At 46.4% G+C, this 27,015-nt stretch overlaps 1 protein-coding gene across 3 annotated transcripts in view; it reads left to right on the forward strand.

Moving 5' to 3' along the window:
• Positions 1-27,015, forward strand: part of JAK1 (Janus kinase 1) — a 1,055,078-nt gene that overhangs the window by 985,720 nt on the left and 42,343 nt on the right. For all 3 annotated transcript variants that reach the window (XM_069641985.1, XM_069641984.1, XM_069641986.1), the window contains one exon: positions 7,361-7,471. In XM_069641985.1, coding sequence (XP_069498086.1) covers positions 7,361-7,471 — 111 coding nt within the window. The remainder of the gene's footprint in view (positions 1-7,360; positions 7,472-27,015) is intronic.

Raw genomic sequence — 27,015 nt, forward strand, 5'->3', positions numbered from 1 at the left:
TATGTGTTTGTGGCCGTATGTGGTGTCCGGAGGGTGTCCACGATTGGACAGCTCCTTCTAGTTTAAATGGTGCAGATCCTTGCTATCAATGGTTTGTGGGTATCGAATTTAGGATAAGTGGGGGCATGCTGCAGCCATTCTTCAGATCGGCATTGGGGACAAGAATCTAAGAGGAACATACAGATGAAGGCCCATGGATTGTCCTTGCAGCCAACCAGCCAGTGGTCGAACTGAGCAGGAGCGGTGCTCCTCTACTTTTTTAAATTACCTTTCACAGCTCCTATACTTTTATTTTAAAATGAAACTGTTCTGGAATGGTTTTGTTTTAAAATAAAAGTGTAGGAAGAAGTTGAGACTTGCACTTTGAGTGCACTGCACTGAATGTTCCCTTAAACAGCAGATGCAAGTGTTTGGGGGGTGTATTGTGTGTGGGAGGGGACGTGGTGATGGGGTTTGTGGGGAGTGGGTGCAGGCCAGCAGGGAACATAGTTCCACTACTTCTTTTAATACACTTTGACCACTGCAACCAGCATTTCCTCCAGTAGTGTTCTGGCAAAGTCCTGCTCCTTTTTCTGACCCGTAATGGCCTTCATCAGTGCTTCCACTCCTGGAACAGTGGGAAAAACCAGTCTCAACCCCTGCTCAAGAAACCCTTTGCTTTGGAAGACTTCAGAAGTGTCCCAAACTGCCTCATGGACTACCTCACTGCATCAGTCACTGCCCAGAGTTCAGACTTGAGACTCTGCAGAACCTTGACCTGTGAGACAAAAGGCCATTCCCCTGCAGTTGCAGCTCACCAGCATGAAGAAGGGCCTTACAGGACCATCTTCTTTGTCTCTACTATGAAGATAGTTTTTGGCCACCCGATCGCAGTGTTCATTGCTGTCTCCTGACTGCCTCATGTCCTAGGGTCCCCTGAGGTTGTCAGAACCAGAGTGCCAGGGTCATCCAGCTGTCCAATCACAGGAACCTCATCACGGGAGCAATGAACCACTGACTAGCCAGGCCTAAATCCAGATGCCGAAAGTGACACCTGAGCCAACGGCCCATCTACCCCATCAATTGAACCATGGCATGAAGTAGATGGGCCCAGCAGATTCAGAATCCTCAGAAGTGGTTTCTGATGGAATCTGAGTACAATTGGTGAGTTAACAAAAAAGAGGTAACCCTTACATCCACAGGTGGCTGGGGTTAAATACTAGCATGCATACATTACTTCCACCGTGGTACCTTATTCACAGTAACTTATTATATGAACTGAAGTTCATAGATGCGGGTATCCCTGCCAGATAGCCCTAGAAATACTCTAGGTGTGGTGATCCAAAAGACTAATACTGTGAACAAAAAATTAGTTTGTTCAAAAAGGTGAAAGAACCATTATTTATTCTGGTCATAAAAAGGACCAAACAAATGAGGTATGTGGATTTGACAACATGTGACAAAAACGTATATATCGACAACAATTAATGTAATATATACAGAATACAGAACATTTTTGGACATTTTTGGACATGGCTGTGAATAGAGTCATAGGGCCTCATTACACGGATGGCGGTAGGGATTTACCGGTACCGGTAAAATACCGGTACCGGTAAATCCCTACCGCCTTACTACGAGGTCCCTTTGCGGGTTGGGGGATTTAACGCCTGCTATTTGCAGGCGTTAAAATCCAACCCGCTAAGGGACCTCGGAGCTAATGACGGCACTGCAAAATTGCGGTGCCGTAATTAGCGCCTTCCCCATTCCCATAGAGCCCTATGGGGCAAAAATGGGAATGGCCAAGGCGGTGCCGGTATTTTACCAGCATGAGCCATGGCGCTAATAGCGCCATGGCTCACCGCCTACCGGGTAATGAGGCCCATAGTGTTACATGAAAACACATAGAAAAACCACAAATTATAATACATACAAAACAGTGAAAGGAAATACTTTTACGTGAAATTTGTAGAACAAATACACGGATAAACAGCTTAATCTGGGAATCTCCAAACTTCGAGATTAGTTATATTCAAAATGTTGTTCGCCATGTTCGAGTCTGCTTAAGGTGAAGGCATCAGTTTCGTTAAGGACATTTTCCTAGGTTTGGGTCTGCCAACGTGTTGTATCAAGTGAACGATCTTTACCGGGGATGTCTTGATAGATTCAGAGAAATCCCCCATCTGGCATGTTTTGGCGAGACATTTTTATTTCAACTCTCCTTCGTCAGGGCGTCTTTGTAGACCCTTTGGAATACACAGTATAGGTTTTTTAGTCAACTGCCTGAAGTAGCTAATATACCAGGTAACCGAGGCATGAGAAACATTTGTGGTTACTTAGCCTGTATTGAAGGGTTGAGTGATGGGCTCCAGTTTACAGGGCCCCAGCCGGTGGGCTGGCAGTGGTACTAGAGGTAGTCAAGTTTGCAAGTGTTGAGGAGTAGGGCCTGGTGAAATTTCAGCAGTCGCCAACGGGATAGATGGTGTCTTTGCTGGGGTGCCCTGGTGGCTATAGATGAGACACAGATGGAACACTATATTGGCAATAGCAGAGATATATGTGCACAGGTCAATGGAAAATGGGGTACAATCGTCCACCGTTAGTGCCGGATCATGTCGCTTAATCAGTATAGCACTATGTGGGAAGATAACGTGTGGGGAGGTGGCTGCGACTGAAACGGGTGGAAAAGTACCATAATGTGCATTTGTAGCGCTAGGTTACTCATATGGGAGAAAGCCGTTGGCGAGTCTGGGCCTATTGGGTGGAGCAGCATGTGCATGTAGTGACGCTGACACCAGAGTGGTCCCTGTGAAAAATAGCCAGGGTGGTGCATGCAAAGCGGAAAGAACCAAATTTCATGAAGACCAAAATTCTTTAAAAAACGGCCTCGCTGTCGCTGTGTCCTTACCTCCTTGTATGTTAATTATTGCACATTTGCATCCATCTGGGACTCATGCCAGCGGGACCGTTGATGGCGATGGAAATTCATCCATCTGGTACGGAAGAGAGAGGAAGCATGTCAGAGGTACATGCAGGGAGATTTCAAACTGAATGCGCTTGCTGGTCTGTCATTACTTGCCTGAGAGCAGCAAAGTCAAACAGCCCCATTGAATTCCGCATCGCTGTGATTCATGCATTAAGCTGTTGCCAAGGACGCGGCATGTTAAAAAAGTTATGCCCATCGGGCATGCAGGAAAGCCTGACTTGGATGGGGATGTCTGCTTCTCTGCCGCCCAGCGGCCTTACTAAAGAGAGCATCCCGTTGTCTAGGGAGCTACAAAGGAGCAGACGCTTCCTGAGTGCGTAGACGTCTTGCATGGGGTATAACCACGGTATCCAGGAGTGTAGACCAGAGACTGGCCCACAGTGCTTTGATGTGTGCGTACATCGGCAGACAAATAAGCCTGCATTTGTGTAAAGATAGTAAAGCCGGTATCAATAGTGGTATCAATGTTGACAGGAGCCGGGTAGGATCCTGGCTGTCAAAGTTGCCTGGCTGATAGAATGTGCACTGCTGGAAAAAAAGGCAGACCAAGGGCCTCATTACGAGTCAGGCGGTAAGGGGTTAACGGCGCCGTAAACGGCGCTGACCCTTAACGCCTGATTACAAGGTCTCTTTGCGGGATGGTGATTTTAACGCCTGCTTTTTGCAGGCGTTAAAAACCATGCCGCAAAGGGACCTTGGTGCTAAGTACGGTGCCGCAATTTGCGGCACCGTACTTAGCGCCTTCCCCATTACCATTATGCCCTATGGGGCAAAAATGGGAATGGGGAAGGGCCATGGCGGAAGGGGGAATTACCACTCCGCCAATCTCAGAATGGGGTGGTAATTCCCCATTCCGCCATGACGGAGTTGGAGAGTTACCGGCATGGACCATGGTGCTATTAGCACCATGGCCCATCCGCCAGGGTCGTAATGAGGCTGCAAGAAGAAAAAGCCTTTTGTGGTAGGCCAGGAAATGCTTGTGAGGTCTTGTCTGTTCCTCCAAAAGTCTGGGGGCCTGAATAGCAGATGTCAAAACGTGTGGGGACCTAGGGTATTTTAAATCAAGGGTAGAAATGTATCATTCAAACAGTGTTTATAGGAATCAATTTTATGTATCCATCGGTTTTCTTTTTCTGACAGGCTTTTGTGTACATTGGGTCTATTTTTAACTGTATCCAAAATCCACCAAATTAAGTCATTTTGTGAGTGTTGAAATTCCATATAGTGACTCACCAGTGGCACTGTAGCGTTTTTACATTGTATTTTAGATCTGTGTTCAGAGACCCCAATATTGACTGCGCTCATGGTTTGGACAACATAGCTTAGCCCACACCGGCATTCAATACAGTAAATCGCCTGGTTGGTTTTGCAGTTTAATGTTCCAAGTCGTCTCTCCTATTTTAAATGTTTTCATTTTTCTGGTGAATTTGGGGGAGACTCTCCTCAAGGACTGTGTTCCTCATGGTAGTGGTTCCGAGATCCATTCACCCACTGCGTCTAGGATTCTGAACTACCTTCAACAACTGCAGGTTTTTGGAACAATGTTCCACCTGCATCAAGCTCCAACAAGGTCAGAGCACAGGTCTGTTGCTCCACCAGGCCTCAACAGCTACCTCCTCTGTGTAATCTCTTCCAGGTCTCCAGAGCTTCTCATCCTCTGCTCTCTCTTCTCGCTCTTATACTGCTTAGGCGTTCACTCCACTTCTGTGTAAACCCATGGGCTCTTCTCACTGGTCCCATTGGTCTACTGGCCTTTTGTGCTGCCTCATTTCACAGCCTTCTCTGGTTTTGAACTTTCGTCACACTGTCTAGGGAAGGGAGGTTGTACAACCTGAACCCTCCATCTTGGATCACATTGTTCTTTGGTCAGTGGTTGGTGTTCTGGCCTTATTCAAAAAGGGTCACTAGCCCAGTGGTTCCCTTACTTGTAGCTTATTGACCTAGGGTTTATTGTAAGTTACATTAAGCTAACAAGTAAGGGAACCACTGGGTCCCATCACCAAGGCTTAACTGACATCTGGTAGTACACTCATTCAGCATTCACACATCAACATTCCAACATGACATCACAGGGTCTCACATTCACAAGCAAGCACTTCACAGCACATCTCCTTCCTTTCCAATGACTCACATCCACTTGACATTCACCAACAAGCACTTCGCAACACATCTCCTTCCTTTCCCACGTGCACCGACAAACAAATCACAGCACATCCCCCTCCTTACCATAACCATCACTGAAACAGGGAACACAACACTAGGCATTCACACAAGATATCCACACCGTGCATCTTTTTATCGAGAGATGCAACTCAAAAAAACAAAACATTCGGGACGCTATCCCTACCTAACTGAGACACTATCACTACACTCCTGTTGAGAGCTGCTATCCCTACCCCGGGGCGCTACCTGTGGTGTGCTTGTCCGTGTATTTGATGTATCTGTGCGGGTGCAGTGTGAATCAGTAAAGGAAGGAGATTTGTTATATTGTGCATGAGTGTGTTCTTGATATTTATCAGTAAAGGAAGGAGATGTGTTGTGATGTGCTTGTCTCTGCGTGTGAGAGCTGGTGATGTCATGTGGAGTGTTGCCTTGTGAATGTCGGAATGTTTACCCAAGGGTTCCACACCCAGGCAGTTAGCGCTCCCCAGCCTGGGTGATGGGAGCCAGTGGTATGTGCTGTCCACTTATGTACATAACTTCATGTAACTGTAACTTAAATACATGTTATAAACATATAAGTAATCCCAGTCACAGTTACCTGAAGTGATGCAGAGACAAGCACATCACAACACATCTCCTTCCTTTACTGATAAACATTACAAACACACACACTCATGCAGGATATAACAGTTTGTTTTTGGATTTCTAAGTCATTCACAATAGTTTAAAAAAACTGTAATGACCACATATTGTACTTTTAAAAGAAAATGTATGCTTTATTTTGCACATGCATTGGTCTTTTCACACCAGGAATGTTTAATAAACTCAATATCCTTTTAGATTTGGCATAAACAAATAGTGTTTTTGGTTACCTAAAATATGCAATTGCAGCAAGTTCCGATGGAGAATTTACTTATCACACGATAGAATGATGTTCAGCTGTGTCTGAACAGACTTGTAGAAACTGGTAATTTGCATGCTCAACTACAGAATAATATAAGAATGCTCATTTAATTTGTGTCCATTATGTGTTCAGGCCTATTCCTAACCTCACAAATATGCTTGCACATTGGGAGAGGTTGAAAGAGTGGTTAGGAAGTAAGGAAAGCGTCTAATTTCATTGAAAATAATATAATTTTGGTTTCTGGAAAGTGTATTGGGCTGGAAACGAGCAGCAACAAAGCATCTTCCGTTACCTTAATATGATTTTATGATGTGTCTTGCTAAACACACGCATTTTGGGCACATGGCCCTCATATTACTGGAAAACCCATGTGAGATAAAGTAATTGTTCCAGCAATCTGTCAGCACAGACTGCTTCTGCCAGGAAGGGGACACTGTGTCTCTTTTCAACTGATCCCTTTTGTTATAGCTTCCTGAAACATTGTCCCTGTACCGAACAAAGCAGCTGCGTGCAGGGCCCAAATCACAAAAGGTTTCCCATGTGTAAGTGTGAGTTTGCCTGGGAAAAGTAATAACATGCAGATGTGTAAGCTACACACCATTTACACAGCATGTTACTTATGATTCACCAGACAAGTTACACCTGTAGCACGTTTGTAATGTAGGCATTTGATTGTACTTCCAAATCAGCAAAAGTGATGGTTCTATGTGTAGTGTCTTGGGAAGGGGCAAATGCTGGGGAACATCCACCAAGTTGTCACTTACATTGGTATTCGTAAACATTTGAAAATGCATTCCCCACATTTCTCTGAACGGCTTATTACTTGCACCTTTGGCATATAGGTTTTAGTGGTTCAAGTGGGGTAAGAAGTGTCCCATGTTCTGACCAATTCAGATCATACGCGCAGGAAGTGATAACAGTTATGAGAACATTATTTGTAGCCCGCTAATTTAACACCTTCAGGGCAACATGATGCTAGGTAATGGAACTAATCTAGTGTCCTAACTGTTTTTTGTGGGTGTAAAATAAAAACTTTATTGGGGAATGAAAACCATGCCCACATTATTTGTCCAGTGAGACTTTCTTCACATTTTGATTTCACCCACACATGTGAATATGGGCTTGATTGTGGGTTGTGGGCCTGCTTTGTGCTTGAAAGTGAGAACAATGTACCTCCTGCAGCATGAAATGGGCTATTCCATTAAAAATGGTTCAACTTGCACCAAGAGGTCTGAAGGAAAACTGTCTTAGTAGCTGTGACATTTTCTATTTGTGAAGAATGCTATCATGGACTTGTAAATAAATGCTGTATTTTGTTCCTTATTTAATAGATGTTTTTGAACATGATTGGTCCAACACAAGGCCAAATGACGGTGACGAGGCTGATAAAAAAGCTGGAAGATGGAAAGCGCTTACCATGCCCTGACAACTGTCCTCAAGAGGTATGGATAATTGGCTTTAGCAGCCATAAGTAAAACCACTGGATGCTAATAACAAAAATAAAGTATCTGAAACCATGTGAAAATCACTCTCTGCACCCAGATGCACAGAGTCCGTTTTCAGTGTTCATTGCAAAATTGTACTGAACACACTTATGGGATTACCAGTAAAATGAGACAGATTTAGAGCAGCAGACATAGCAGGTAGTGTACATCATTGGGCACTCCATTTGTCACTTGCAGTTGCTATATCGTTTAGTGGTTGGGTAGGAGCAAAGGTCAAAGACAGCATTGAGGGGCACGCAGCTCTCGGGTTTGCTCTGAGCCCAGTCTTTCAGCAATCAGTAAAACCTGCATGCCAAGTAGTCTCATTGGTGGAATGCCCTAAGCCAGGTGCTAATGAGCCTGTTACTAAGTGTTGTCCCTACAGGCAGTTTTTACCAAAACCCAATTTCCTGGTATCTGGCTTTGACACTGCGGGGAACACTTTGTATAGGACCACTCTGCCCTGCCCCACCCCATTCTCAGAAGCAACCAATACCCCCGAAGACCCCCCTGTTCCTCTTCTCCCATCCAACTCCCTCTGCCCACACCATCCCCAGCACCTCCTTGTGCCGGTCTACAAATGTCCAGTCACTTGCATGTCCTCTTTCCCTTGCTAGTGTCCCCCTGCACCTTTGTGGCTAGCATGCACGCTGACTCCTGCATTGGGTGCTGGGCAACAAGCCCTCTGTGGGGGTGACAGAGTTGGAATGCTCAGACTCTGGCTCACGGATGTGTGGCATGATCAACTGAATGGTGGCTTGCATGGCCTCGGCAAAGGCTGAAATGCCTTCTGTTAATTCTGGGACCCTCTGTGCATAGGCAGTCAGTGTGGCAGATGTTGCAACTGCCTGACGTCAGTCACCATCCACGGCCCTCACATCCCTGCGTATGGCACCCTGGACAGAGTCCCGGATGGCCTGGAGGTGGATCTGCCTGTCGGCCAGTGTTTCCAGGCTCACCTGTTCCATCACATCCAGCCTCCTTATCAGGGCATCCTCCTGTGTGGCACAGGGAATGGGTTGAGGGTTAAGGGAAGGGCTGGGACTGAAGCCTCCGAGCGGAATTACTGTTACCATCAATTTTGTGTGCACGCTCCTGACAAGTTGTAATGCAGTGGTAATTCCGCCAGACAACACTGCAGTAACAGTAATTCGAATGGAGTGTGTCCTCCACCTATTCCTCATCTTTGACATGTAATGTCCAGCTTCAGCTGCTTCAGAAAACTTTTTTGGCAGAGGGCGCTGTCGTTGATGGCATCGAGTCAGTGTCCCTTCGAAGGCCTCCATCGTGGGTGACCCCATCGGAGATCATATATAGCACGTGCAGCGCCCGTTGGCCTCAGTTCCGTTTTTTCCGCGACAGCTATTGCTTCGTCTAACGCGAATTGGCGCGCCTCATCATCTAATGACTTGTTTTCGAGAAATTCTTTGAAAAATCCTTTGAGATGTCTTCATCCTCAACGCCGAAAACCGCTATTAAAAAATGCCGGGTCTGCGGGTCCAAGATGTCCCTTACCAACCCACACCGTGTCTGCTGGTGGTGCCTTGGCGAGGACCGTGACACGGCCAATTGTTCAAAATGTCAATCCATGACCAATCCATGACAGGCAAGGCCTTGAGGGAGCGGAAGGGGAAACTTCAGGCAGGAAGATTACCGAAATCCCCTAAGCCTAGACCTGCTAAGCCTTCGGCCGACGAGTCGAGAGGAGACTCTCGTAGAAAGAAGGCGAAGCGATCTAGGTTAAGGAGTGGTTCACACCACTCGTCATCGATTACCCCGTAAGGGTTGCATGTCCCACAAAAACATGTACCCTAGCAAAATGGGAAGTTTTCCGAGAGCAAATGTTAAACATTTTCAAAAAACAGGGTCATGCTCCTACCGAGCCTTCCAAGCAAGCCGGTAAGGATAGGTCTCGGCCAAAATCCTGCACGCCCTCGAGTCCGGGAAAACAGCCTGACAAACATCGAGAGCCCTTGAGTCCCTCTTTCGATGAAATGCACAAAGAAAAATCTAGATGGAGGTCCTCGACACCATCGAGACCCTCGACGCCATCAACGTCGCTAAACCTTCATCCATGGTGTCATCGAAAACTTCAAAGACAGCTACGCCACATACGCTGGCTGTTCCATCGAAGCCAGCCGCCTTTCTTCATCTGGTGCCAATGAAGCCTTCAACGCCATCGAAGCCTACACTGACTCCATCTGAAAAAGTCTTTACTCCTTTACCTAGAAAGGAGTTTTTCAAATCATTCTCTTCAATCTATGCCATTTCCCATGGCTTTACAAAAAAGGGTGGCTGGAAATTGGGAAACCACAGAGTGTCTCATCTTCTGCTTTTTTTGGTTGTTTGATAATAATTTTAATTTCATCCATTTTGGTGTTTTTTGGCAGATCTTGAAGCTTCATCACCATGCTTTTGTCGCTTATTCGCTTATTCTTTTAGTGGGTTCCTCCATCATACTTCTCTCGCCTGTTCTTTCATCATTGGAGCTACACGCCTTGTATTTGCTCGATATATGATCCTTCTCTCTTTGAGGTTATCTATTCTCAGTTTCATTTGGCAGTATCACCTCATATGTTATCTCACATACATCAAAGCTTAGTGAGTTTAGGTCAGAGTTGTTGTTCAAAACCAAATCTCACTATCTTTGAATGTATGTGAAATAATACTCGATCCATTATGTTTTCTTTTAGGAACTCAACTGTTTTTATGTCCTCTGTGTCGATGGAGCGAAGTTGTGGTATGTGTTTAAACAGCTGCAAGACATTTCTTCTGTTTAATATGAGTGTGTCTTTACCACGAAGGACTCTTTCCAACATCAAGCAGTAATTTGCACCAGTTTTCTGCCTTTTTATTAGTCTTTTTTCTTGTTACTCAGAGTTGATTTTGATCCAATATTTTTGCAATGTCCAGCGTTTGCTGCCTACTTTGTTTGTGAATCGAATTTGCGCCTCTTTCTATTCTATAATGTCCACCTTCAAACCTTGATGGATGTGTATCAAGCTATTCTCTTTTAAGACCAGTAGGCTCTTGGGCGGTAGACAACTGTGGTATTTTTTCCCAATGGGCCCATCGCTCGCCAAAGGTTGCAAATCTTCTAACTGCTGTTTGGAATATATCAGGTCTCGAGGAGTCGATGGCCGCATTATTTTCATGTTGTACTATCTCGCAGATGCGTCTAACAGGCTCATCACTCTGCCTGTTAGGCTTAACATCCCTTGCAGCTTGATTGGCAGTTTTTATACATACAACCCTTACTGCTTCTTCCTCTGAGTGGTCACGTTCGTTGTCATCATTGTTAGGCTCGTCTGGGTTGTGCGTAGATTGGTTAGCCAAGAGTTCGATCATTTCGGCATCTTCCGCTTCTTGGAGCTCTTTACTTTTTGGTTCTTTCATTTTGTCCTTTAATTGCTCACCTACAACTTTATCCCGGGAGCTTGTTTTTTCTTTAAGTTTGCTCCTCTCTTCTTTTTCTAGGTTTGTCTGTAGGAGAGCATTTAGACTTCTAACATTTCTCAAAAATTTACAAGAGCTTCTCGCCTGGTTATTTTTTCGTTTAGGCATATTTTTTGTCTTCTGTATCTGTTTTTTTGGCTTGATCTTGTCATCTGTATTTTCTTTTAGATTAAGATCCTGTCCGGCATTGTTGGTTGAAAATTGGGAAATTACCACTTGGAGTCTCACTGATACACACTTTTGGGACGGTATCACTTTCGGGCAAGGCCGCCAGTCCATCTGTGTTGGCTGAGGTTGAGGGTAGACTTTCAGGCGCGTTGTCAATTTGCGGTGGTGTAAGCTCAAGTTCGGGCCACGAGAGCAGTTCGTTCTCACTTCCGTATCCATGCCGATGTAGACTCGAGGTGAATGGTACTTTCTGAGACGTTCTTTGAACCCAATTCCTTTATAGCAGGGTGCACTGTCTTTGGGTCACTTTTGTTGCTATCCTCGAATTGCCTAGGTGTTCTCCTTCTTTCGAGTCTATGGCTCCCGTTGTGTCTCGTTAAGTCTTTGTTTTCCGGAGCCAGTGGTGATTGTTTTTTTTTTTTCTCATTAATAGCTGGTTCTTCAGCGTTTGTACTGCTTCTTTTGCCATCTCTGACAGGAGCCATTTGTCCTCAGCATTAGTTTTCATTTGTTCCTTTAACAGCATTGTCAGCAATTCGTATTTAGCTTGTTGTTTCATGTCCTGAAGCTCTACTTCTAAGTTCACTGTTTTTGAATTCAGCAGTGCTATCAGCGTGTTTTGGTCTTTGCTTGTTTCATTTAATTGTTCATACAGTTTGATCAGCGGGGCTACTGTGATGGTCAAAGCAGATGTTAGGTTTGGGCGCAGCTCGTTGATCACTTGCTCCACTAAGTTGAGGCACCACCTACATTCTTCCACAGGGTCAGGCTTTTTTCTGCTTTTCATTTGTCTTCGGGTCCCTCTTCGTATCTTTGGGTAGTCTCTTTCCATAATTGAGGAGTCTGTTGTTGACTCCGTCTCAGAATATGAGTAGTCACACGGCTCAAGGCTGAATTGGGCCATTTGATAGTTTATTGGGTCTCTTGGCTGTTGTCTTTTTCGTTCTATTTTTTCGGAGGGAGCATTGTGGTTTCTTTTTTGTGAACACGTGAGCATCATCGTGGGGCTTGGGTCTATTCTTCATTTAGGTGGGTGCGTCTGAACACATTGTGCCATCTTTTGCTGTGGTAGGTAAATTATTTTGTCAATTCCATGTTCACTTTGCGATTTCAGTATCTTGGCTCGATCATTTCCATGTGATATTTGGTTTTTAAGAGATTGATTTATTGCGAAAGATTGGTTAAAGCCCATCAAGTCCTCTAGAAGTTTATCAGCGACGGCAATTGGGTCTCTTCTTTGACTTGGTAGTTCATTTTTGTGTTCAAAGTCACCTGAATTATTGTGTTTGTCACCGTTTGCATCAAGTAAAGTTAGCTTATCGGATTTATCAAATATAAAAACATCGTCATTGGCGTTTCTTAGATTTTGTTCGCCCATTGAGTTTGGGTCCTCTTGGCTTCGTGGACTGGGGTGAATACGTTCTGCTCTGTCAGGCAGTGTTCCATATTCTCTATGAAGTATTGTGTAATCAGGCTTAGGGGCGGTACAGAGTTAGTGTTCCTCAAGTTAAATTCAGGTTGATCAGGCAAATCAGATAAATCATTGGTATTGTCAGTAAACAAAGGCAAAACGTCCTCTCTAGCGCCCTCATCTCTCCACAAGATCCCCCTCCCTAGCCCCCCCCAATCTCAGAACCTCTGTATGTCCCGGAACCACTGCAACAGCTTCCCTCAGCTAGCACTTGTACCGGTAGAAGGGGGTCAGTTGGAGTCGGGTATAGAGACTGGGTGGGGTTACGTTTGCAGTGGATCATGCAGATACACGAGACTGCCAGAGCCTTGGTTTGTCGGGTGCATCGGGCTTAGGTTAGAAGCTGAGCTGTCTCCAGTACTCGGAGAGGGCGTTCTCTCGTTATTTATCGCTTCTGTGTTGTTTTGCTTTGTGTTACGAACAGTCATTTAATTTACTGCTTCCGAGGCAGTAATTAAGCCCATCGCATTTGGAGCACTTGCGGTTTCATGGGTCCCTTTCCAGCATGGCTCACAGCTGACTCCGATTGCCGGCGTCGCATAGTGCTGGATTGTAGCGAGGTCATTTTCTTCAAGCCGTTTCCTTGCACCCTCGCAAACTCCGCAAGCACAGTAAACACTCCCACACACTCCACATCTGGGGTGGGGTTTTATGTGTTCTTTACTTCCTGGTATGTGAAAGTGAAAAAATCCGAGCAGCAGAATCTCCGGAGGCACGTTGGATCTCAGAGTGTCCAACACAGCAAACACTCTGCCTTTTGGTAATCAGGAGGCGGGAGTCAACCACTTTTTTAAAAATATCTTTATTTTATTGTGTATTTGTAAGGCACTTATACATCAAGATGTGGTGTTTCAAAGTGCCCACAGGGCAATGGGGAGGGGGACAGGCGAAAAAGACAAATAAAATAACACTGATGAACAAAGACAGAGGCGGTCCTACTAGGCCTTGTGAGCATTTGGATTGTTACTGAATAGTATTTAGTGATTTTCCGTTAGTCAAGGCATAAAATAAGCAGTGTTGCATAGCACTTTGCTATGCAATTCTGTAGATTCCCTAATTAAACACTTGTGTAGCAAAGCTAGCTATTTAAATTACCTTGTTGAATGAAAGCACAGCTCACCTTGCATTCCTCTCCTGCCCTTGGGTCTCTCAACCCTCTTTTTTTTCTGTTCACTTCAAGTCCAGGGGAGGAGGAGGAGGAAGAGGAGGAGGAGGAGGAGCCAAAGACCTGTGTGGGAGGGCTAGGAAAAGTTCTTTTTCAAATAATTGCAAACCAGTGTCAATTCATGCAGCAAATTTTTACATTTTGCAGACTCGTCTTACTTCAGTGGTACACATAAATGTTGCTTATTTTATATCTTGGGTACAACTAACTTCTGGTAACATTAAAAATATGAATACAACATTGTTAATCAAAAAGGGTTGTTTGTAGTGTAGTGATAGGGCTAGATAAGGAGTTAGGACGGAGGACAGATTTATTAGTTGAACGGACATTCTGATTAGACTGGCCCGAGATTGTTTATCAGGTAGGGTACTCCCTCTAGAGTTAGGTATAATTAGGTTTTCATTTCTTATAAATACATCTCACTTTGAAGCATGCCACCTCTGTGTCAGACTCCTGCTTCTGGCGCCTTGTCACAATATGTAGATACTAACATTCTTCATTTATATGAAATAAATTGCCAAACCGGTGAGAAAAAGAGTTCCCAGAGCATGACTGGTTGGTTTGACCAAAAATGACGAGCAGAGAAATATATACTTCTTTAAATAATAAGACAGTCATCTGATTGAACCCCCAAGATTATCAGAGAAGATTATAAAAGGCTGATCAACAATAAGGAAGTTGTACATCAAAATATTCCCTGAGAACCATTACACCAGGCTATTGAGATAAATGGCGCAAATAACTTTTGGAACGTCACAAAAAGGACTGAGAGCCCCTCTGCCGAAAACAAACACAGCCAAATAACCTGTTTCTATGGGGTGGTTCTCATTCGGGGGGGGTCTACAACCACTTTTTAGCTCACGTTACCTTTTACAGAGACGAAATATCCATTTGCATATCAGTCTGGTCCTGCACCGAAATGCTAGGCAATTCTCCTCTGAGCAAGAGTACCAACAGCAACTCCAGACACATGTTTCAGCCTAGTCAGGGCCACATCAGTGAGATGAAGCTGTGCCTCTCTAAGCCAACCGTTTTGCCTTGTGTATAAGTATTTGGCATTTGCCAGGCATTGCTTTTATATGCCTAGGTACCATTTCACAGCTGCTACCATCAATCAACAGTTAATACCACTACAGCAGTGGCTGGCAAATGCCTTTACCATACGTATACAAAAACCAAAACCGTTGGCATTGCTAATGCGTGTGTTTAACTTTTATTTAAATGGGGGTAATGCTATATGGAAAATGCCTGCCTAGATATACCTTATGCGCGAGGTGTAGGAATGCCAGTTCTGTTATGTACAGGTGAGAGTCCCACTTGCATGTGCAGAGGTTACTCTGAATCGACTTAATTGCTGCATTTGTATTTGTTTGCAATGCCAGTAAGCTAATCAGTCTTTCAAGAAGGGTCCAAGAATTTGTGGGACCAAAATCGTTGTAATTAAAGGGTATAGCTATCCTTGTGTCAGTTGTACATCAACATGTACATGTCAACTCCATATTGATTAGGTGACTGGTAGGATGCCTGTGTACAAATGCATATCGGCCTTTGATAGATATAGATTTAGGGGCTTGAAAACTAAAGTTGGAGAGCCTCCCTTCCAGACTATAACCAACGTGATTATTTCTGTGGCCTAGACGTTCACTGAACTTGTATGGAAACGTCCGCCCCATATCACTTATCAATGCGAATGTGAAACTGTTAACAAAAGTCTTTGCACAGAGGCTTGATCTCTTAATGCTGAAGGTCTTCCATATTAATCGGTTCCGTTTTTATCAAAATAAGGCCCAGCCATGACAACATATGAGAACATTTGAATATGATTCATATCCGCAAAAATAATCCAGAATCATAAGTAATAACGCAGAGTCATACACAGTTGTTAGAATTGATATTGATACCAAGAAGACTTTTGATCGGGTGGGGTGGAGATATTGTGGATACACACTGAAGAGGTTTAGTTTTGACTTGAAGTTCCTTATACGGTTTAGAGCTCTGTTCTATAATCCTTTCGCCAGGATAGCTGTAAATGGCATTCTTTCAGTGAAAGTGGTGCTGAAGGATGGATAAAAGATTGTGTTGCTTGTTGTCACTGTACCTGCTTAACTTTGCTATGGTACCTTTAACCGCTTAGATACCAGCATGCATGTATGTAGAGAAATTGTTGCTTCTGGTGTCATCCAGAGAGCCTTGCTGTAAGCACTCTTGAATTTGTTGAGAAACTTTGGGGAAATTGCCTACTGTAACTAAACCGATCCAAACAGGTCTTCCTGAGCTCTCATTTGTGCCAAAGAGCCCACTTTGGAAGGCTGAATAGGAAATGATAGGAGGGGACTTTGTGTACCAGGCAATAAAGATCTCTATGGATATAAGGGAATTTTACAGGAGAACACTAAATTGGTCATGGCAAATGTAAGGTTCATTGTAAATGGGGAGTAAGCTCTTGCTAACAGTGTGGGCCAACATCTATAGCAGGCAGGGACATTTCATCCATAATGGGCGTGGGGCATCGACCCACCGGGTCTTGGCCCCCTCTTGCCCGTTATGGAAGTGCCAGCCCAGTGGAGCTGTTTTTTCAGATAAGGGCGCGCTCTCAACTGTCAAAAGGAAAACATAATTTCCCTTTGATAGTTAGTTTCCCAGCCGCGCAAGCTCAATGAACCATGCAAGGCTGGGGGCGTTTTGCTTCGCCAGCCTTTGCGTAGCTCATTGGAAATGCTGGCTGAGGAAATGCATTTCTGTATGTGCAAGGGGGAACCTGAAAGCTTCCTGAGTCCTGTTCATACTAGCAGGGGTTGGAGTGCTGGAGAGGAAACTTCGGGACCCGCGGCAGAAGGGAAGTTTGTTTATGTTAATGTATTTTTTATTTAAAATATGTGTATTGATGTTCACATGCTTGTGTTAGGTGAATGTAGGATGATGGATGCTGGTGTTAATGAGAGAGTGATTGCTGTGTATATGTTGTGTAAATGTGTTTCTATTTTATTATTAATAGTTGGCACACAACAAAGGCTATCAAAGCTTTTAGAGCGTTATAATTCTTTAACCGCAGATTGCAACATACCTCTCCTATGGAAGGTTAAAAGTAGTTCTTGATTGTACATCATATATGCAGGAGCAAGTCAATGCGATTATCTCATCTACATACTATCTGAAGCTCTTGTGCCACATTAAACCTTCTCTTTCTAATGAGATTTGTGCTACCATTGCACGTGCCATTATAGACGCAAACATTGATTATGGTGGCAGTCTTTTGGTTGGCATTGCTCAGATGTATTTGAGGAAGCTTCAAGTGCTACAAAACAGTCACTGGCTCCCCGTAGAAGAGCGGCTGAATTTTAGAATCCTGGCGATCACACACATGTATTTATGGCAAAAGTCCTATCTGCCTGAAAGACTGGATTCAGGAGAGGCAGTGCTCTAGATTGCTGAGAACTAATCAAGGTATCACAAGCAAAACCTGAGAGAGCACGAAGATGCGTCTTCAGTTTTTTAGCCCTGACACTCTGGAATAAATTACCTTTTAACCTGAGATTGGATTCCTCTCATTTAACTTTTAAAAAGGCCTTGAAGACCTTTTTCTTTACTTAGCTGTATTGGTCTGCTCAGTTGCTCTTATCCTTTTATCTTTTTAGTTTTTATTGCTTTGTACCTGTGACTTGTTGTATTAGTATTGGTTCTGTGTATTTGTTTGGTATTTTGTGTGCGCCTGCTTGCCTTCGGGTATAAGGTGCGTTATAAGTACTCAAACATGAACATATGTGTATGGATGCGTGTATGCTTGTGTTATGAATGATGATGGGTGCTTGTGTGAATGAGAGGGTGCTTGCTATGTGTAGGTTTTGTAAATGGGTGTGTTTGTATGTTCATTTATTTATTATTTAAATATGTGTATGGATGTGTTATGAGTGAGTGCATGATGATGGGTACTCGTGTTAATGAGAGTGTGCTTGCTGTGTGAATGTTGTGTGTGTATTTGTGCTGGTCTATGGAGCTGATTTTGTCGAGTGTGTTAGGGTTCGGTTTGTACAACAAAGGCATTTTAAAAATGCCTGTGTTGCAATATCCCCCTCCCAATGGGCCAAAATCAGATCTCCTTCTGAGGTACTGTGGGGCCCAGAGGACAGGGATGGGATTTTTTTACTGTACATCTATAATAGATGTCTAGTACAAAATACCATACCTTTACCCACTGGGTACCCCAACGCCTTGCATACACACATAATCACGTTGATTGTGTGCATGTGTTTGGCGCTGTCGGGCCCAGGAGACTGGTATGGCATTCTTTTTAGATATCTGGTAAAAAAAAATACCATGCCTGTCCCCTGGGAATGCCAGCACCTTGCATACACATATCACGTTGATAGCGTGCGTGTTTGGTGCTGTGGGGGACAGGGATGGATTTTTTTTTTTATTGACATCTATGATGGTTGTCTAGTGAAAAAATACCATGCCCGCACCCTAGACCTGCAGCACATTGCATACACACATAATCACGTTGTGTGCGTTTGTTAGGCTCTCTGAAGCCCAGGGGACAGACATGGTATTTCTTTACTGGGCCTCAGATAGATAGATCTATGCATGGACAAAGGCCGTAAACCGTAGAGCATGCAGTGAAGAGCGTAGGCCTTTACCATATCTATTGCAGTAAAGCAAGTGTGGGTGTACATAGGGGTGCAGGGTGGTGCTTGCATAGTGCGTTGTGTGCACATGCATTGCAGTAGGCTACTGTTGTGAACTGAATGTGGCTACTTAGGCAGTGGCACTATAGTTTGGGAATGGGGACAGCCATAGTATGTGAATGAAAGTGCACAGGGGTGTAGGAGAGAGTGTTTTCTTTCTACATTATGGTAAGTGGTGCAAATTGTTACTCTATAGTTCCATGGCGGTGCGAAGTTTGCATAGTTGTGCTGGTGGTGTGTATGTGGGTTCTACGTTATTTAATCGCGGGACTTTTCAACGTGGGTTTTTTTACCGCAAATTTTTTCTCAAAAAAAAAAAAACCATTGAATTTTATTTTTCTTTTTTTAGGGGGGGTTACCCCCCCAAGCCCCCTGTTCACTTTATTTTTTTTTAATTCCCTTACACAAATTTTGTACATTTTTTATCCATCCCCCCCCCCCCCCCCCCCCCACCTCCCCAAAAAAACATTTTTTTTTCAAAAATAAATTTGCGGTAAAAAACCCTGCAATGAAAAGTCCCGCGATCAAAGGACGGTATACCGTGTATGTGGATAGGTGAAGTTGGTGAAATGGATGATGCTATTACGTAGCAGTGACCGTCTTGAAGCCCTAGACTGTCCAGTGCATGGCTGAAGGCCGCAGGCCATGCACTGAAGAGGGTAGGACTTTAGGACACACACCGTAGTAAGGCATTTCAGATTCAGCAGCAGGCAGAATGTTGTGACCTGTAAAGAAAGGGTGTAGAGCACATTTCAGATGCAATAGAGCAGGGCAAGTGATCTCCCATGACTGTGTGGTTTTACTGGTGAGGACATTCTTACAACATGGTAAAGTTTTTGATGTGTACTTGGAGATGGTGCTGTGAAAAGTGATGCCGTGTCCACTGGGTGCCGGGTTTGCATAATGTCCCAATGGAGTTGCGGTGCCTGTGTTGACGGTTTAGCCTATTGGGTGTATGGCCAAAGGTGGTAGGATGTAGACCATGTATTGAAGAGCCTAGGACTTGGGGAAACCCACACCACTAATGCAATGTTGACTGTGCATCTGGCAGACGGTGATGACCTGCAAAGAATGGTTTTGCAGTATGTTGCGGATGACATAGAGCAGTACAAGTGAGCTGGCAGGTGTGTCTGTTTGGTTCCGCAGGTGAGGTGGATGGTAGAATATGGTAGAGTTTTGGATGTGTGATTAGACATGGTGCAATGAAAAGACACGCAGTGTGCCCACTTGGTGCAATGTGTGCATACTGGCAGTATGGCACAGGGTATGGTTGAAGAGCAGTTTATATGGGTTCTTTACTATGATGTGTGCAGAATTGTTGAGGTAGCGAAAATGTTGTGACAATGTTGTGGTTAGGTTGCTAGTGAAACAATACTTTCGAAGGGATTGGTTCCTCTGACGTATTGCACATCTATGACAGGTAATCACCACAGCTGTGCTGCTTTGGAACATTTTCTGCGTCCTGCGTCGATGACGTTGATACGCCCCTTCGAGGACCTCATCCGACGGCTGACGTCACCCGATGTTGTATGTAGGACGCACGATGCCCGTAGCTTCAGTTCTGTGTTTTCCGCAAACGTGTTTGCTTCAGAGATCTCGGTGCGCCTCGGTTCTTCTGAGTTATTCTATCGGTTCTTACGAACGTGTTTGTTGAGAAGATATCATGTCTTTGTCGTCTTCCAACCCGCGTCGGGTTTCAAGAACTGTCGGTACTGCGGTTCCAAGATGTCACTTATGGACCTGCACAATGCCTGTCTCTGGTGCCTCGGTAAGGACCACACCACGGATGACTGTGACGATTGCCAGTCGTTAACATCGTAGGCCTTTCTGGAACGGAAGAAGAAGCTTTCTGTCAGTAAGGTTTCCAAGCCCCAAAAGTTGAAATCTGCTGGGCTTTCGACTGACGATTCGAGAGGCGCCTCTTCGAGTTGTCGGCATAAGTCCAGGGGGGGTCTCGGTCCCGGAGTGGTTCTCGCCGTTCCTCTGCCTCTTTGAGGCACTCGCGGAAGCGCCATCACCAGTCTCCTTCCCCGTCCTCGTCCGAGGACTCCGCCCATCGGCGGGTTGCTTGTCCCAACAACCACTCTTCTCCTGCGGAATGAGATGCATTTCGTACGGAGATGTTTGCGATTTTCCAATCGCAGGGCTACGTTCCATCCGCACCTTTGAAAGAAGCCGGCAGGGAACGTGCTAGGGCCGCCGCTCGCATGCCTTCGGGTTCGGGTGGTCGGCGCGATCATCGGGAGCCTTAGAGGTCCTGATCGGACAAGGTGAATTGCTCTAGCCGCGCCCGCTCCAGGTCTCGGTCCTCGACGCCCTCGAGACCGTCGGAGCCTGTGAGGTCTTCGAAGAAGACGTCGACGCCAATGGCGCCATGTCCGTCGAGGGACTCTCTCGAGGCTCCGTCTCTGAGGAAGTCATCGAAGCCATCGGTGCCGAGGCCGTTGAAGGACACGCTCGGGGCACTGCCCTCGAGGCCTATGTCGAAGCCATCAGCGCCACGCGCGACGTCGACGCTGATTCTGTCCACGCCTTTTGAGGAGGCTTTACTGGAGTTACCCCAGAGACTGGTGGAACCCCCGAGGAAGGCCCTGGCAAAGTCAAAAAATGTGCCTTTTTCTGTGCCCCATTCCAGCCTCTGGATTATATTTCTGAGGTGGATGAAGGGTCTGATGAAGGTTTAGTTCCTGATGAGGTTCCTGACGAACTCTTGTCTGGTCATAGCCAGTTGGAAGACCTGCGTCAGTCTTTGCACGATGCCAGTGGTCTTGATACCTGCCCGGAGGTCGGGTTTGGCAGGCCTGAGCCTGGTACGCATGCTGAATCTTTGTACAGGCGCCTCATGTCGAGGGTGACGGAGTACTTGGGGTTGTCTGTGCCACCAGTGGATTTTCTGCAGGATGACCTGACATATATCCTTGACCAAGGTCCACCCACTGACCCAGTGTTGCCATTCCATATGGCTTTACAGAGAAGGGTGGCGGCGGCTTGGACTGCTCCGGCGAGTCTTCCGGCAGTGAACAAGTCGTTGCCTAAAAAATACCGGCCAGCCAGTAGCGACCCCTGCTACTTGAGAGTTTGGTGGTGCAGGTGGCTACGGCCCCAGCAAAGCAGGCGTCGTACCATACCATCCCTCCTGATGGGGACGACAAACGTTTTGATGGCCGGGCGAAAGAAGTGTTTTCTTCAGGGGGTATGGCTTTACAGGCAGCCAACTCTGTGTGTGCCTTAGCACGTTTCACTCATACTCTGTGGAATTGTGTGTCGTTGGTGGCTGAACATATTCCCAGAGCGGAGGAACGGGATGGCTTTCTTGACCTCGTTCAGGATGGCAAGGATGCCATGTGTGATTCCGTTCAGTCGGGTCTGGACATGGCAGACTGTGTCAGCCGGCCCATGGCAACGAGCACCTTGATGCGCAGATTTGCATGGTTGCGGAAGTCGGGGTTTGCTCCTAACGTACAAGCCAGGCTTCTCAACCTGCCCTTCGATGGTGTACATCTTTTTGGCAGCAAGGCTGACGAGAGCCTTGAGAGGTTGCAGACCTCAAAGGCTGCAGCGAAGTTGTTGAGCACTGCAGTCCGCCAGCCTCTGCCTTTTCGTCCTAGGGGACAGCAATGGAGGGGAGGTTCCTTTTGATACAACTCATCTGTTTGTAGATCGAGGGGAGCGGCCAGTCAAAGGGGCCAACGTAGGAGTACCAGAGGTGGAATACAGGGTACTTGAGGTGCCAAGGCCGCTTGAGCAGTTACCTCTTTGCCCTCAGGCACTGCCACAGCCGCTTCAGCTCAGTCATGAGGCCATGTCCCATGGTTCGCCGATTGGGGGAAGGCTGGCGCAGCAGCTTGTAGAATGGCGTGCCATTACTTCAGATGTGTGGGTTCTGGAGATCATAGCCCACGGTTACTGTCTTCCTTTCCGGCAGAGGCCTCACGACAATCAACCAGGGAATCTCTCTTTGAAGAGTCCGGATCCGCTCCTTGCGCAGGAAATCAAATCCCGGCTGGAGAAAGGCGCCATAGAACTGGTGCCTGTAGCAGAGAGGAACAAGGGATGGTATTCCCCATATTTCTTTATCCCGAAAAAAGACGGGGGATTGAGACCCATCATGGACTTGCGTGGTTTGAACAAGCTCCTCAGGAAGGACAAGTTCAAGATGGCTACTCTATCTCAAGTCCTTCAGGCCCTTCAACTTCAGGACTGGTTGGTGTCTCTTGACCTCAAGGACGCTTACTTTCATGTGCCGATTCATCCCATGCACAAGAAGTGCCCGAGGTTCATGGTTTGACCTCTGCACGAGGGTCTTCACCAAGCTCATGGGGGTGGTGGCAGCGTATCTCAGGAAAGGGGGGATTCACGTCTACCCCTACCTGGACGATTGGTTGATCTTGGCGTGCTCTCCCGAGCAAGTCCTGGATCATATGTCAGTCACCTGCCACTCCCTCCACTTGACACCTACCTAGTGGCTCCAGTACATCGGAGCAGTGCTTGACACATCCATGGGGCTGTGTTTTCCTCCCCAGGTGAGGGCTCATCACATTCTGCAGATGGTGAACAGGTTTCAACATGCCCAGAGTCTCCCGGCGTTCGAGTTCTTGAGGTTGCTTGGCCTCATGGCATCCTGCATTCTCCTGGTGCCAGAGGCCAGGCTGCGGATGAGATCTCTGCAGTGGGGTCTCAAGATACAGTGATCACAGTCCTCCGGCAGGATGTCGGATCCCGTTCAGGTGCCGCCCTCGGTCACCCAGACTCTTCTGTGGTGGGCTGTCGAAGGCCATCTGATGAAGGGGGCTCCATTTTGGCTAACTTGGCCGGAGTTGATGATCGTGACGGACGCATCCCTCACGGGATGGGGAGCTCATGCCAACGAGTTGACAGTCAATGGTCGTTGGTCTCCGTCGGAGTCCAGACTCCATATCAATCTGTTGGAGCTGAGGGCCGTCAGGCTAGCCCTAAAGGCTTTTCTGCCGTCTGTGCGGGGGAAGACTGTTCTGATCCTGACGGACAATACAGTGGCCATGCACTACCTCAACAAAAAGGGGGTGGCAGGGTCTCTCACTCTGTGCAGAGAGGCGATGCAGCTCTGGTTCTGGGCCATCCAGCAGGAAATTTCGATCTCGGCATTTCATCTGGCCGGGGACGAAAACATGGCGGCGGACGCTTTGAGCAGGCAGAGCACGGTCTCTCACGAGTGGGAACTGGCTCAGGAGATTCTCCCAGAGATCTTCGCCCTTTGGCGGACCCCACAAGTAGATCTCTTCGCCACCAGTGTCAACCGGAAGTGCAAAAGATTCTGCTCACAGGAATTTCCTCCAAGAGGAGCCTTAGGGGATGCGTTTTTAGTGGAGTGGTCCTTCCCACTGCTGTACGAGTTTCCTCCAGTCCCCGTCATTCCACAAGTGCTGCAGAGGTTATGGAGGTTCAGTTCCCGAATGATCCTCATTGCTCCGGCATGGGCCAGGAGAACGTGGTACCCGGATCATCTTGACATGTCCGTGTTAGGCAGAAACCTGTGCAGTTCCCTTAAGGACAACTGCAAAAGATTTAGGACTACAGGTGTTGGCAGTAAACCCACTTGGTGGCAGTCTGTACCACCCAGATTTACCTGGTAGCTGTGGCTGAGCAGTCAGACTTCCCTCAAGAAGAGTTAGGCAGTATGCAAAGTATACACAATAGGCACTCAGATACAACAATACAAGCAAACACTGGTGAGCCAAAAGTCCAAAGGCTGGGCCCACTCTTAGAGAGAGCAGAGCACAAATGCGCCCAAGATCACACAGTTACACTAGGCTTAGAAAGTCTTGCAGAGAGTTCAAAAAGAGTTTAGAGAGGTTTAGGAAAGTTTAGCCAGGGTGTTCCAGGCTAACCCAGGTTCGAAAGCCGGGGGCTAAATCTACCCCGTACAGTCGGTAGCAAGGGAAGCCAGGCGGGACACGGTACCTTAAGTGGGAAGGATCCTCCAGCGGTGGCAGTTGTTCCTGGTAGTGGGTGCAAGTTGCGTCGTCGTCCAGGGGAAGAGAAGATCTCGACTTGGAGGAAAGATGAAGGTCATTCCAATACCAGGGCAGAAACCAGCCGTGGAGTTTTTGGTAAAACGTGGTACCCCGGTTGCCGGGGTGATTGGCACAGGCAAGGCGACCACGAGGTACGTCGGGAAGGCGAAAAGACGGTGAAACTGGTTATCCCCACCAGTCAAAGGAAGAAGACTCTCCGGCGGGAGATCTCCTATGTCGTTGGGAAAAAGTGGTGAGACGGTCCAGCAGGGCTCCACCGGTAGTGGTGTCGTGGCAGGTCGGCTCAGCTTCTCCCTCGTCGGATTCTTAGGTCCTGTGGCGACTTCTGAAGTTCCAGTCCCCAAAGCCCTGCTTTTATGCAGAAAACCCCCATTCACTCAGCCTAGCTGTCACTCAAACATGCCAAGTGGTGAGCCGGCCGGCTCACCACTTGGGCCAATCAGGACGGAGTGCGACTTGAGTTGCTTAGGCAACTCAGTCCAGGGTGCCTAAATCCCCCTCCACCCCTCCTAAGTACCCCAGGCAGAGTGGCACCACTTTGGAGGGCTTCTGTGGAGAAGCCCGCCAAAAAGTGGAACAAAGGGCTCGACTTGGGTTGGAGTCACAGAAGAGAACACAAACGCCATTTTAGAATCAAGTTTTGGCAAAAAATACCAACCAGAGAATTAATATTAATTAAATAAACCGGCGGTATGTTCGAGGCTACCGTAAATAATTAAATAAAGATAGTAGCCTAAAACAATGGGAAATCCCATAGGAAAATATTCGCGGTTGAATATAAAAAGTAGTATCCACTGCCACCAGACAAAACTCGATCAGGGGGGACGGAGACGTGCCCCCTCGACTAACAGACCCTGGGGCAATCAAATTGCCCCAGCCAGTACGTCCACAATATGATGGTTTGTACTAGTTCTGTTCAGAATTTAAGACTAGTAAAGTCAATGGTGACTTTACATGCCCTGGGAGACAGTAGTCAGTCCCGGGGTATGAAGTCTATACTGGGGGGTCACAATGACACCCCTGTGTCACTGCACTGAGGGTGCTGTGTAACACACATCACAAAAACACATGAAGCCCTATGGAGTAAAAGACCCCATAGCCCATTAAACACTTCTAGATTCAAAGAAACACACTCAAATCATGTCCAAGGGTAAGGTTAAAAGAGTCTCACTCTTGGCAGGAGAAAAAAATAAACCCCAAAAATCCAGCAAAGCTGCTGGGGGACTCACTAGGTTAGGAAATTCAGCCTAAACAGAGAATTCTCCCTAACAGTCAGTCAGCCCTCCACGCCGGCTTCCCTACTGAGACTATCTGCTCTAATGGGAGGGGGGTCAGGTTCTCCATCCAGAGGTCAAGTCCCTCAACCTTCATGCTTGGCTTCTGAAAGGTTGAGGTATAAGGATTGGGACCTCCCTGAAGACGTGATGGAGGTGTTGCTTACGGCCAGAAGGCCTGCAACGAAGTCCCTGTACGGTTGCCATTTGGGGAAGTTCTGCAACTGGCACAGGGTTAAGAATGTGGATCCCTTTTCATGTGCCATTCCTGTGGTTCTGTCTTTTTTGCTTTCGTTGGTCCACAAGGGCCTGCAAGTGGGTACCATTAAAGGTTAACTGGCGGCGCTGTCCATATTTAAGCGCTCGTCTGAGGAGTGTTCTTATTTTAAAATTCCTTTCATTTCTCAGTTTTTGGAAGGGCTCACTAATGTGTTCCCGCCATCACCTTTCCAGGTGCCCGGTTGGGATTTGAACCTGGTTCTAAAATTCCTAACGGGAGCTCGGTTTGAGCCTTTACATTCTTGTCCTTTGAGACTGTTGACTTTGAAAACTGTATTTTTAGTTGCGGTCACTTCCACTCGCAGAGTGAGTGAGTTGCAGGCACTTTCGGTTAAGCCACCCTTCACATTATTCCATAAGGACAGGGTTGTCCTTAGGGTTCGTCCTTCTTTTCTTCCGAAAGTTGGTTTGGAATTTCATTTAAGCCAGATGGTCATTCTTCCGGCGTTATATCCTCCTCCGCATCCTGGTAAGGAAGAGGAGAGGCTCCATAGGTTGGATCCTAGGAGACCTTTAAGTTTCTACATCTCACGCATGTCCCGGGTCAAAGTGGACGATCAGCTCTTTGTAGGATATGCTGGTAGGCGTTTGGGACAAGCTGTTACTAAACAGACTTTGTCTAGATGGATTATCTTGACAATTTCTGAATATTACCGCTTGGCGGGTAAAGACCCTCCGGTAGGCTTACGGGCCCATTCTACTAGAGGTGTGGCTGCCTCTACTGCCTGCAGAGGGGTGTTCCCATTCGTAACATTTGTGAAGCAGCCACATGGGCCTCTGTACATACTTTTGTTAAACACTACTCTTTGGATTCTTTCCATGGGCAAGATTTGGCCTTTGGCAAGGCGGTTCTCTATTCTGCAATTTAATTGGGCATTCTAAAATTCAAAATGCATTTCCCACCTCCTAACGTTGGTACTGCTTTGGGAGTCTGTCATAGATGTGGAATACGTCTGAGGAACCAATCCCTTTGAAGAACAAGTTACTTTCTTA

This window comes from Ambystoma mexicanum, chromosome 1q, assembly GCF_040938575.1.
Source record: "Ambystoma mexicanum isolate Mex_15411 chromosome 1q, UKY_AmexF1_1, whole genome shotgun sequence".
NCBI classification, from domain to species: Eukaryota; Metazoa; Chordata; class Amphibia; order Caudata; family Ambystomatidae; genus Ambystoma; species Ambystoma mexicanum.